Here is a 12651-nt window from a genome sequence, read left to right on the forward strand (position 1 = left end):
TACCCTCTGTTCCTTTCTAGCTTTCTGGATGCCTTTGAAGATGAAAAACCTCTTGATGTTTCCCTTGATCGCTTCCCACCAGTGTGTCAGGGACTCAAAGAGGGGTTTCACGGTTCTCCAACCTTTGTAATCTCTCTTGAGCTCCTCAATGTTCTCTGGGGTTAGCAGCTGCATGTTTAGCTTCCATTTACCACCCCCCCACCCCCGGTCCTTCTCTAAGTGATAGTCAGCCAGTAGGAGGCAGTGGTCAGAGAAGAACACCGACTTGACATCGGTGGATCTGACTGCAAACGCATGGGACACAAACAGGAAGTCTATCCTGGAACGGATTGACCCGTCTGGCCGCAACCAGGTGTATCTACACTGCGCTCACACTGATGTTTGACATGTTTTTTTTTGCAAAAATATACTTTATTCTTAAATCTTCAAAAACATTTCGAACCATTTCAAAATCACCATTACAAAAATACAATCAGGTTCAACTTTTACAACATGAATCACAAGGTGTATCAGTACAAACAATGAATATTACAATCATTGGCAGACATTCATTTTAAGTTGTACAGCCTGAGGGGCTCTTTACAGTTCCCAGTCCCTCAGTGCACTGTGGCAGAAAGGTCTTAGGCAGCGACCCTTCTCCATTGCGCCTTTGTGGCAGCTGCCCCAAGCTTAACTGTGTCCCTCAGCACGTAGTCCTGGACCTTGGAATGTGCCAGTCTGCAATACTCAATCGGGGACAACTCGTTGCGCTGGAAAACCAACAAGTTTTGGGCAGACCAAAGAGCGTCTTTCACCGAGTTGATGATCCTCCAGCTGCAGTTGATGTTTGTCTCGGTGTGTGTCCCTGGGAACAGCCCATAGAGCACAGAGTCCTGTGTCACAGAACGGCTCGGGATGAACCTCGACAGAAACCACTGCATCTCTCTCCGGACCTTCTTCGCAAAGACACAATCTACAAGGAGGTGAACAACGGTCTCTTCCCCACCACAGCCACCTCGAGGGCAACGTGCAGAGGGGGTGAGACTCCTGGCATGTAGGAAGGATCTTACAGGGAGGGCCTTTCTCACCACCAGCCAAGCTACATCTTGGTGCTTGTTGGAAAGTTCTGGCGATGAGGCATTCTGCTGAATGACTTTGTCAGTCTGCTCGGGGAACCATCCCACAGGATCCACCCTCTCCTTTTCCCTCAGGGCCTTTAAGAAGTTACGTGCCGACCACTGCCTGATGGACTTGTGGTCAAAAGTGTTTCTCTGCATAAATTTTCCCACGAGGGACAGGTGGTACGGCACAGTCCAACTATTTGGAGTGTCCCGCGGCAGCGTGGCCAGACCCATCCTTCGCAACACTGGGGACAGGTAGAACCTCAGCATGTAGTGACACTTGGTGTTTGCGTACTGAGGGTCTACGCACCGCTTGATGCACACAAAGGTGGCCATCAGTATGAGGGCAATGTTGGGCACGTTTTTTCCCCCTTTCTCTAGAGGCTTGTACATCGTGTCCAGCTCCAGCAGCCGCACAACGAATCCTTCAGTCACAGCCCAGCCCCGCCCCTCATTTGTTCCAATTGGTTGGAGGACCAGCCACTCCTGTTCAGTCCTCCAAGTTCACCCCTCTTTCTATTGGTCCGGAGCTGACGTCAATCACCGGGCATTGTGAGGTGTTGGGAACGGGTTAATAAGCCCCGGGCGGGGTTTAGAAATCCAGAGTGGGCCCCAGAGCCGAATATTAAACAATGAACATTCTCCACTCTCACTATCCGCCGCTTCCGGCTTCTCTCCGGGAACAACCTCAAAGAGACCAGGACCCTCCGAGCATGCGCGACCCACCCGCGGTTTCTGAGACACACAGGATTGTGGGTGATCAGGCCGCCATTAGCGACCGAGTCTCAGTTAATCTCTCTCTCAATCTGGGCAAGTGAGGGTGAGATTCTGCTGACACAGAGATTGTAAAATTTTTTAAAATATGAATCTTTCTCCCAGCATCTTCCCCCTGCAATCTTGGCAATCAGCCTGTTTCATTAGGTCTGTAAAAGACCTAATGCTTTGTATTTTAATGGGAATTAGCAGATTTTTTTTACGACCATGAGCTTGCATTGCGAACTGTAATACTGTTATCCTTCTCTGTTGATCTTATCCAGAAGGGCTGGTGTAAATAAAAGGACTTGGTCTGCAAGATAGTCACTGTGAGCATGATAATGGAACATTTTTGTGTCAAAGTTCAGTGACAGCTGATCATTCACTGAGTGTGTGTGTGTAAAAATATAACTCAAATACTCACAACTTCTGCAAATGATTCTCTGGTTACAGTTCGACAGATAAGAAAGGAATCAGGAGCGTGCAGTCCCACACAGTTTACAAACAGTGGAGAGGTATTGGAGGATGATGGTTTGGTTAACAGTGTCAAAGATTGCAGACAGGCTGAAAAGAAACAATAAGTGAGAGTAAACCTTTGTCACACTCACATAGGATGTAATTTCTGACTTTGATAAGAGCTATTCTGATACTGTGCAGGAGGAGAAATCTTATTGGAGGGATTCAAACATGGAGGTCAAGAAAAGATGGGCATGGGTTTAAGAGGTGACAAGGACTTTGCAGAGGAAAGGGTTGTCAAAGATGGTGCGGGAGTTTGTAAGGACATTGAGGTCAAAAGTTTGTTTTATTGAGGAGGGGGTGATGATGGCAGATTTGAAGGAGAGAGGGACAGCACCTGAAGAGAGAGACTGATAACAATGTCAGCAAATATGGGAAAGTTGAGTGATCAGTGGTTTAGTGAGAATAGCGTCAATGGAGGAGATGAGTTTCATGGACGAAATAAGCACTGAGAGGGCGTGAGGGAAGATGGGAGTGAAACTAAAGAAATATACAGGTTTCAGAGCTCATTCAAAGGGGAACTTTAGAGGCAGCTTAGCCCAGTGGGCTACTGGAAGGGGCAGAAACAGCAGAGGCAACTAATTGGATTGTCTCAATCTTTGCGACAAAGAAGCTCCATGAGCTCCTCACACATGTTGTTGGAGGTGAGGTGCGGGAGACAGGGGAGAAGGAGAGCCCTTCAAAAGAAATTAACTTGGGTTAGAGATATTAAAAAAGACTCAACAGACTGTGTTTAACAAAAGCTGATTTATTTGAGTTTTATTCAGAATATTAACATTAACTGGGCTTGAGTTTATTAACATTAGCAGAAACAGGCCCGAGTTCAGTCTTGGATATGACAATCACATTCACTGGTGACTCAGGACATGGGATAAATAAGCAAATCCATTGCCACATTCACAACAGGTACACGACCTCTCACGAGTGTGAATTTGCTGGTGTAGTGAGTTGAAGTGAATAGTGAACACAGTCCCGCAGTGTAAACACCTGAGTGGTCTGTCGTCAGTGAGAACAAGTTGGTGGAACATCAGTTCCTGGGAAACTGTATAACCCTTCCTGCACTCTGGACATTTAAAAGGTCTTCCATCAGTGTGAACATGTGGGTGTTCCAACTGGATGGCTGAGTGAATTTCTTCCCTCACTCGGAGTAGGTGGACGGCCTTTCCCTAGTGTGAACGTTCTGGTGTTTCAGCAGGTTGGATGACCGAATGAAGCCCTTCCCACACTCAGCGCAGGTGAATTGCCTTTCCCTAGTGTGAACCTTCTGGTGTCTCAGCAGGTTGGTTGAATTAATAAATCCCTTCCCGCACTTGGGGCAAGTGAACGGTCTCTCCCCAGTGTGAACTCGCTGATGTGTCAGTAGGTCGGATGACTGAGTGAATCCCTTTCCACACTCAGAACAGGTGAATGGTCGCTCCCCAGTGTGAATTCGCTGGTGTACAATGAGGACAGATGATTGTCTGAACCCAGTCCCGCAGTGAGAGCACCTGAACGGTCTCTCATCAGTGTGAACACGTCGATGGTACATCAGTTCCCCGGAACTTTTATAGCACTTTCCGCAATCTGGACATTTAAAAGGTCTCTCATCAGTGTGAACTCGCTGGTGTGTGTGCAGGTGGGACAACTGAATGAATCCTTTCCCGCACCTGGAGCAGGTGAAAGGTCTCTCCCCAGAGTGAATTCGCTGGTGTAACAGCAAGTCGGATGACTGAGTGAATCCCTTCCCACACTCAGAGCAGGTGAATGGCCTCTCCCCAGTGTGAAGTCGCTGATGTTTCAGCAGGTGGGATGACTGAGTGAATCCCTTTCCGCAATCAGCGCAGGTGAACGGCCTCTCCCCTGTGTGACTGCGCTGGTGTTTCTGCAGGTGGGATGACTGAATGAATCCCTTACCACAGTCGGAGCAGGTAAACGGTCTCTCCCCAGTGTGAACTCTCTGGTGTGTCAGGAAGTGCGATGACTGAGTGAATCCCTTCCCACATTCAGAGCAGGTGAATGCCCTCTCCCCAGTGTGACTGCGCTGGTGTGCCAGCATAGCGGATGACTGGGTGAATCCCTTCCCACATTTGGAGCAGGTGAATGGCCTCTCTCCAGTGTGACTACGCCGATGAGTTTCTAGCCTAACTGGATAATCAAATCCCTTCCCACAGTCCCCACATTTCCACGGCTTCTCCCCATTCTGGCTGCATTTATGCTTTGACAGGCCAGATGATCGGCTGAAGCCTCGTCCACACACAGAACACGTGTACGGTTTATCTCCGCTGTGAATGGTGCTTTTTCCTTCCATGTTCAAAATCTGAAGATCTTCGAGTTATGATAAAATTGGTGGCTCCATCATGATGTGATGTTTGGATTTATTTTTCCAACTCCAAATCCTCCCCTTCTAATACCCTGTGAAATTGATTTTAAAAAGTAAAAAGGGAGTGAAAGAGAACCCACAAAAACACAAAGGCAAGGTTGTGAAATCGAGCTGAAGGAATCTGGTAATTTTGTGGGGCCAGCACTAGGGAAAAGTGACCACGAAAACTACTGGATTGTGAAAAGAACCCAACTGGTTTATTCACGTCCTTTGGGGAGGGGAACCTGCCACCAGGTCTTGGCCGACATAAAACTCTGGCCTCTATGGGAGGAGAGAGAAGAGAGATGGGGTGGAAGAGGCAGGAGGCTGAGGAGAAGCATTTCATGTACCTGAAACTCAAAAGGAACTTTGACAGAATCTCCCAAACACTCAACCTTCACCATCAAGAAGGCCAAGGTAGCAGGTGTATGTGAACATCATCACCAGCAAGTTCCCCTCCAACTCATACATCATCCTGGCTTGTCTGTCCTGGCCAGTACTGGATGAGCAGAAATTTACTCCACTTAAATATTGGGAAGAGCAAAGCCATTGTCTTCAGTACCCATAACAAACTCCACTCCCTCGGCACTAACTTCATCCCTCCCCCTGGCACTTGTCTGAGGCTAAAGTTCACAACTTTGGTGTAATATTTGATCCTGAGATGAGCTTCCAACCACATATCTGCACCATCACCAAGACCACCTCAGTAACATCGCCTGACTCCGCCCTAGTCTCAGCTCATCTGCTGATAGAACACTCATACATTCCTTTATTATTTTTAGACTTAACTATCCTAATGCACTCCTGACAGCCTCCCACATTCAACCGCCCTGTAATTTTTAGGTGATCCAAAACACTGCTGCCCGTGTGCTTACTCGCACCAAGTCTTGTTCACCCATCAGCCCTGTGCTCGCTGACCTACTAAAGCTCTGGGTTAAGAAGCATCTAAATTTTAAAATTCTCATCCTTGTTTACCGGCATGGCTGTGATGATCCCTCCCTCTGTAATCTCCTCCAGCCAGACAACCTTCGAAATCTCTGCAACTCATCTAATTCCGGCCACTTTAACATTACTAATTTGAATTGTTCCATCAGTGTTGACCATTCTTTCGGCTACCCAGGTCCCAAGCTCTGGAATTTCCTTCCTAACTCTCTGCTGCTCTCTCCCTCGCTTTCCTCCTTTGAGACCCTCCTTACAAGCGCAATATAAATATAAATTGTTGTTGATCTGGACATATATCATTGTTCCTTCATTGTCACTAGTGAGTAATCTGTAACTCCTTAAAAAACAGCATTGTGGGAGCACCTTCACCACACGGACTGCTGAGGTTCAAGAAGGTCAAACATCATCTTATCCACAGGCAACTGGGAATTAGTAATATCTGCTGCTGGTCTTGTTACTGACACCCAAATCCCAAAAATACATTTTTAAAATATGCTTGTAATATACTTGTAAAATAGATTGAAAACATCTACAGAAATACCTGCTCCTAAAACAATATCCTTTTACACTGTTGGGACAGTGTCTGTTTGGCAAGCTGATCTCTCCTAGGATGTACTTCCCTTGACAATTTCATACTGGAAATTGCTGGGCTCAACTGGGTTCCAAAGTGGTCGGGGTTAAACCCAGCAGTTTCTCCTCCATCTCCGCTCCAGCTAAACTGATGCAACAAAGGCTTTCAAAAGGGTGGATAAAATACCTGAAGAGAATAGAATTGCTGGGCTACAAGGACAGGATAGGGGAATGGGACGAGCTGATTGCTCTTGCAAAGAACCAGCACAGCCACAATGGGCTAAATGGTCTCCTTCTGTATTGTAATCATACTATGAATGCATGAAAAAGGACCTATATTTGAACATTTTTTTTGAACCTATATTTTAAGGGTAAAACTCCGAGAAGCATGACTAATGGGAAACAAAGCAGCAGGTTAGCGTGTCGGGGGGGTGGATTCAACTTCATGGAAAATTATGAAAAAACTGAAAAGGAGAGCCCAGGAGAAGCTATTAAAGTCTCCAGAACACAAAATAGGACAGAGTGTTTGGAAAGGGCTAGGAATCTAACTTCAAGCACATCAGATAAAGGGATGACAATGAGAAAGGGGACAGGAAATACAGGACTGAAGGTGTTGTATCTGAATGCACGCAGTATACTAAATAAGGTAAATGAGCTTGTGGCGCAGATTGAAATTGGCAGGTATGATGTGGTGGGCATTATGGAGACATGGCTGCAAGGGGATCAGGGCTGGGAGCTAAATATCCAAGGATATACATTCTATCGAAAAGATAGGCAGGTTGGCAGAGGGGGTGGGGATGCTTTGTTAGTAAGAAATGAAATTAAATCGATAACAAGAAATGATGTAGGGTCAGATGATGTAGAATCTGTGTGGGTAGAGTTGAGGAACCACAAAGGTTAAAAAAACCATAATGGGAGTTATGTACAGGCCTCCAAACAGTAGTCAGGATGTGGGGCACAAGATACACCAGGAGATAGAAAAGGTGTGTAAGAAAGGCAAGGTTACAGTGATCATGGAGGATTTCAATATGCAGGTAGACTGGGAAAATCAGTTTGGTAGTGGATCCCAAGAAAAGGAATTTGTGGAATGTCTACGAGATGGCTTTTTGGAGCAGCTTGTGGTGGAGCCCACTAGGGAACAGGCAATTCTAGATTTAGTGATGTGTAATGAAGCAAATTTGATAAGGGAGCTTAAGGTGAAGGAACCCTTGGGAGGAAGTGACCATAATATGATAGAATTTACCCTGCAATTTGAGAGGAAAAAGCTGGAATCAGATGTAACGGTATTACAGTTGAATAAAGGCAACTACAGAGGCATGAGGGAGGAGCTGGCCAGAATTGACTGAAGATGAGCCTAGCAGGAAAGACAGTGGAACAGCAATGGCAGGAGTTTCTGGGAGTAATTTGGGAGACACAGCAAAAATTAATCCCTAGAAAGAAGAAGCATACTAAAGGGAGGACAAGACAACCATGGCTGACAAGGGAAGTCAGGGACAGCATAAAAGCTAAAGAGAAAGCATACAATGCGGCGAAGATCAGTGGGAAACCAGGGGATTGGGAAGCCTACAAAGACCAACAGAGGACAACTAAAAAAGAAACAAGGAGGGATGAGATTAAATATGAGGGTAAACTAGCCAGTAATATAAAAGAAGATTGCAAGAGTTTTTTTAGATATATAAAGGGTAAGAGAGGCAAAAGTGGATATTGAGCCACTGGAAAATGACGCTGGAGAAGTAGTAGTGGGGAACAAAGAAATGGCGGAGGAACTGAATAGGTACTTTGCGTCAGTCTTCACAGTGGAAGACACAAGTGACATCCCCAAAGTTCAAGAGAGTCAGCAGGCAGAGGTGAGTATGGTGGCCATTACCAAGGAGAAGGTGTTAGGAAAACTGAAAGGTCTGAAGGTGGATAAATCACCTGGACCAGATGGATTACACCCCAGAGTTCTGAAGGAGATAGCTGAAGAGATAGTGGAGGTGTTAGTGGTGATCTTTCAGGAATCACTGGAGTCAGGGAGGGTCCCAGAGGACTGGAAAATCGCTAATGTAAGCCCCCTATTTAAGAAGGGAGTGAGGCAAAAGACGGGAAATTACAGGCCAATTAGCCTGACCTCAGTCGTTGATAAGATTTTAGAGTCCATTATTAAGGATGAGATTTCAGAATACTTGGAAGTGCATGGTAAAATCGGGCAAAGTCAGCATGGTTTCATCAAGGGGAGGTCATGCCTGACAATTCAGTTAGAATTCTTTGAGTAGGTAACGAGTAGGTTAGACAAAGGAGAGACAATGGATGTTATTTACTTGGACTTCCAGAAGGCCTTTGACAAGGTGCCACACAGGAGGCTGCTCAGTAAGATAAGAGCCCATGGTGTTAGAGGCAAGGTACTAGCATGGATAGAAGATTGGCTGTCTGGCAGGAGGCAGGGAGTGAGGATAAGGGGGTCCTTCTCAGGATGGCGGCCGGTGACTAAAGGAGTTGTGTTGGGACCACAACTTTTCACTTTATACATTAATGATCTAGATGAAGGAACCGAGGGCATCCTGGCTAAGTTTGCAGATGATACAAAGAAAGGTGGAGGGACAGGTAGTATTGAGGATGCGGGGAGGCTGCAGAAGGATTTGGAGAATGGGCAAAGAAGTGGCAGATGGAATACAACGTGGGGAAATGTGAGGTCATGCACTTTGGTAGGAAGAATAGAGGCATGGACTATTTTCTAAATGGGGAGAGAATTCAGAAATCTGGAGTGCAAAGGAACTTGGGAGTCCTAGTCCAGGATTCTCTTAAGGTTAACTTGCAGGTTGAGTCGGTAGTTAGGAAGGCAAATGCAATGTTGGCATTTATTTCAAGAGGACTAGAATATAAAAGCAGGGATGTGCTGCTGAGGCTTTATAAGGTTCTGGTCAGACCACATTTAGAATATTGTGAGCAACGTTGGGCCCCGTATCTCAGGAAGGATGTGCTGGCCCTGGAGAGGGTCCAGAGGAGGTTCACGAGAATGATCCCAAGAATGAAAGGTTTAACATATGAGGAATGTTTGAGGACTCTGGGTCTATACTCGATGGAGTTTCGAAGGATGAGGGGGGATCTGATTGAAACTTACAGAATACTGAAAGGCCTGGATAGAGTGGACGTGGGGAAGGTGTTTCCATTAGTAGGAGAGACTAGGACCCGAGGGTACAGCCTCAGAGTAAAGGGAAGATCTTTTAGAACAGAGATGAGGAGAAACTTCTTTAGCCAGGTAGTAGTGAATCTATGGAATTCATTGCCACAGAAGGCTGTGGAGGCCAGGTCATTGAGCGTATTTAAGACTGAGATAGATAGGTTCTTGATTGGTAAGGGGATCAAAGGTTATAGGGAGAAGGCGGGAAAATGGGGTTGAGAAACTTATCGGCCATGATTGAATGGCGGAGCAGACTCAATGGGCCGATTGGCCTAATTTCTGCTCCTATGTCTTATGGTCTAACATACAAATTAGATGCAGAAGGCCAGTCGGCCCCTCAAGCCTACTTTTCCATCATTCAATAAGATCCTGGTTGATCTGATCGTAGCCTCAATTCCACATTCCACCTCTCCCTAATAATCTACCATGGAGGCCAGGGACCAACCTACCCAACCAACACCAACCCTGATACAATTCTGTGCTTAATTGGTTTATCTCTGTTTCTAGATTCAGTTCTTTGAGCAACACCTGCAATCAAACAAAAGCAAAATTCTGTGGTTACTGGAAATCTGAATTAAAAAGAGCAAATGCTGGAAATACGCAGCAGGTCAGACAGTAGCTGTGGAAAGAAAAAAGGAATTAATGTTAATGAATTACAGGAAATAAAAACGGAGCAGTATTTGATGGACAATATAAGCTCAGAAGTGGAAAAGAAATAATCTCTAATGGAGGAAAAACAATTCCTGACCACAGAAAGATAAAATTGGTACATCAGTGGTGAATAGCCAGGGGATACGCAGATGTGGAAACCTGATTTAGACACAGTTGGCAGAGATAACAGTAAATTACCAAACATAACTAAAATACTCTATTACTAGAAGCAGAGGAAGCTAGACAATGGCAGACAGGTGACTGGGGAGGGCAGATATGAAGCAGAGAAATAAATGAGAATGGATCCAGATCCACAGTAAAGGAACCACACCAACCCCAGTGTCATGGAACAGCTCTAAACTGTAGATACATGTTCAATAATACTCACCTCTGAAATAAGTTCAAATTTAGAATCTACTGGAGCCTGCAGCTGAAAAGATATCAGGAGCACTGGAGTCAGAGAAAAATCTGGCAGTCCTTGAATCATCTAACTCCCTGCAAAATGAAATTACAAAAGTCATAAGTGTCAGATGTGGTTAGAAATTCAGGAGAGATAAACATTTATCTTGGTTTGAGTCTGCTGTGTGTAAATCCTCTCCTGCTAACTCCCTGTAAAAGGAGTTTCCAAAATCCATCCCTGTCAACCCAAGATAGTAATTTATAACATCATCTCCTGCTTCCTGGCCCAAGCTAACTTAGGCAGGGACATGCTTGCATTGGAGGCTTTCAGAAAATTTTAATGAGGCTGATTCCTGGGATGAGGGGGTTTGTCTTATGAGGAAAGGTTGAACAAGTTTGGTCTATAGTCATTGGAGTTTAGGAGAATGAGAGGTGATCTTACTGAAATATGTAAGATTCTGAGGGAGCTTGACAGGATGGATCAAAAAGGTTGCTTCCACTCATGGGGGAACCTGGAACCAACGGGCATGGTTAAAATGTAAGGGTTCTCCCGTTTAATGCAAGGATGAGGCGAAATTTCTTCTGAGGGTTGTCAGTCTCTGGAAATATTTTCCCCACAGTGGAGACTGCTCATTGAACATATTCAATCCTGATTTAAACAGATTTTTGATCTACAAGAGAGTCAAGGGTTATTTGGGGGTGGGTGGGTTGGGGAGGGGTGGGGGTGATACAAGAAAATGGAGTTCAGGCCACAGTCTGATCGACCATGATCTTATTGAATGGTGGAGCATGCTCGATGGGCCAAATGGCTTTCTGCAAATTCTGATGTTCTTATTCTTATGTTGTTAGGCCGGCCGCGCATGACCTCCCTGAAGATGACGACAGTTAACCTGGGCCTGCCACCACCCCTTGTGTGCAGAATGACAATAAAATAAACGAGTCAATAATTTTCTCTCCTGGTCACCGGGACCCTGAGGCCCCACCTACTGTCTGTTTCGTTACCAAGATGTCCGCGCATGCGCTCCAGTCCCCGCTGAAACAAGCTCGCGGCTGGGCCTGTTCCCGGGGAAAAGAAACCGAGACCTGCAAACATGGGACTTGTAGGGCCTTACTCGGGCCCTGCGGCCTACACCAAGATGTTTACGAAGCCTCCCCGCTCCTCAGCTCCATTCCTCCCCTCCCTTCTCACCCCCGACTCGCCAACTCCATTCCTCCTCTCGCTTTCCCGACCTGATCCACCCGCTCTCACCCATTTCCAATCGCGTCAGTCACCCTCGTACGGCTCTGAGCAAAGTGACACTGCGCATGCTCCTGGAAGTTCCAGCACTGCACCTGCGCACTGGACTCCTGTAAAGTGAATAGGGCACATTCACAGCCGCAGGGAATGTTGGGTGACAGCAGCGCCATTGGAACATCGAAATGCACAACAGAAAATAATATTGTTACGCAATAGAGATAAAATATTAAAAAGCAACTTCTTGTAAATCTGCGCGCTGCCCTGTTCCGTACCCAAAGTGTCTTAAACGGCTGTTCTCCTGTGGGAAAATGCTGAGCTTTTAAAGCTTTCCCCACTGGTTCTCCTTTAACTCCTCCACAGAAACTGCTGATTCTGGCTGGGTTCAAACCCACTGGTTCCGCTGTCTTACTCAGCCTATCCCCAGACACTGAATATTCACTGTTTTATAGAATGATGCAGCACAGATGGAAACCATTCGGTCCATCATACCTGTGCTGGTTGTTTGGAAGATCTAGCCAATTAATTCCACAGACCTGTTGGCATTGTCACATCCATGTATATCTGCTGTAATAATGCAGGAGGTGAATGGAAAAGGCTTTCCAGGTGGATGCTTCTCAGACACACTAACCCCTGTGAAAAGATTGATTGACCAGTGTACTGGGCAGGCATTAAGGGTTCACTGAAATAAAAAAGAAAGTATGGGAAAACTCAGCAGGTTTGGCAGCACCTATGGAGAGAGAAACAGAATTAATGTTTTGAGTCCAATATGATTCTTCTTCAGAACTGAACTAGACAGTCCTTTATTCTGCCATTAAAACTGACTGGGTTTTGTTTCTTTATTACAACCATTACCATTCCCTTTGCTTTTCGTTCCATTACACCTTTGTTATTTCAACCCTACCGCTCTCTAACCTATCCCTGACCTTCTCTTTTATTCTATCTGACCCTGCCCTCTTCTTCAACAGCTTAAAACCCATCCTATTTC

The 12651-nt window shown here is 45.8% G+C and overlaps 1 protein-coding gene across 2 annotated transcripts; it reads right to left on the reverse strand.

The window, feature by feature from the left end:
• Positions 1-3101: 3101 nt before the first annotated feature.
• On the reverse strand, positions 3102-11729 carry LOC121270558 (zinc finger protein 239-like). Of its 2 annotated transcripts, none has more exons than XM_041175922.1 (3): positions 11679-11729; positions 10419-10525; positions 3102-4760 (listed from the first exon to the last, which is right to left on the reverse strand). In XM_041175922.1, the coding sequence occupies exon 3, from the start codon at positions 4654-4656 to the stop codon at positions 3508-3510; it is 1149 nt and encodes a 382-aa protein (XP_041031856.1). In that variant the 5' UTR covers positions 4657-4760; positions 10419-10525; positions 11679-11729; the 3' UTR covers positions 3102-3507. The 2 variants fall into 2 exon arrangements, with proteins under 2 accessions (XP_041031856.1, XP_041031857.1); XM_041175923.1 differs by having other exon boundaries at positions 11619-11703.
• Positions 11730-12651: the final 922 nt, after the last annotated feature.

This window comes from Carcharodon carcharias, chromosome 27 (assembly GCF_017639515.1).
Source record: "Carcharodon carcharias isolate sCarCar2 chromosome 27, sCarCar2.pri, whole genome shotgun sequence".
Lineage (NCBI taxonomy): Eukaryota > Metazoa > Chordata > Chondrichthyes > Lamniformes > Lamnidae > Carcharodon > Carcharodon carcharias.

Bases quoted from the DNA above. Each gene is read 5' to 3' on its own strand.
- LOC121270558 (XM_041175922.1), bottom strand. From the start codon at position 4,656: ATGGAAGGAAAAAGCACCATTCACAGCGGAGATAAACCGTACACGTGT.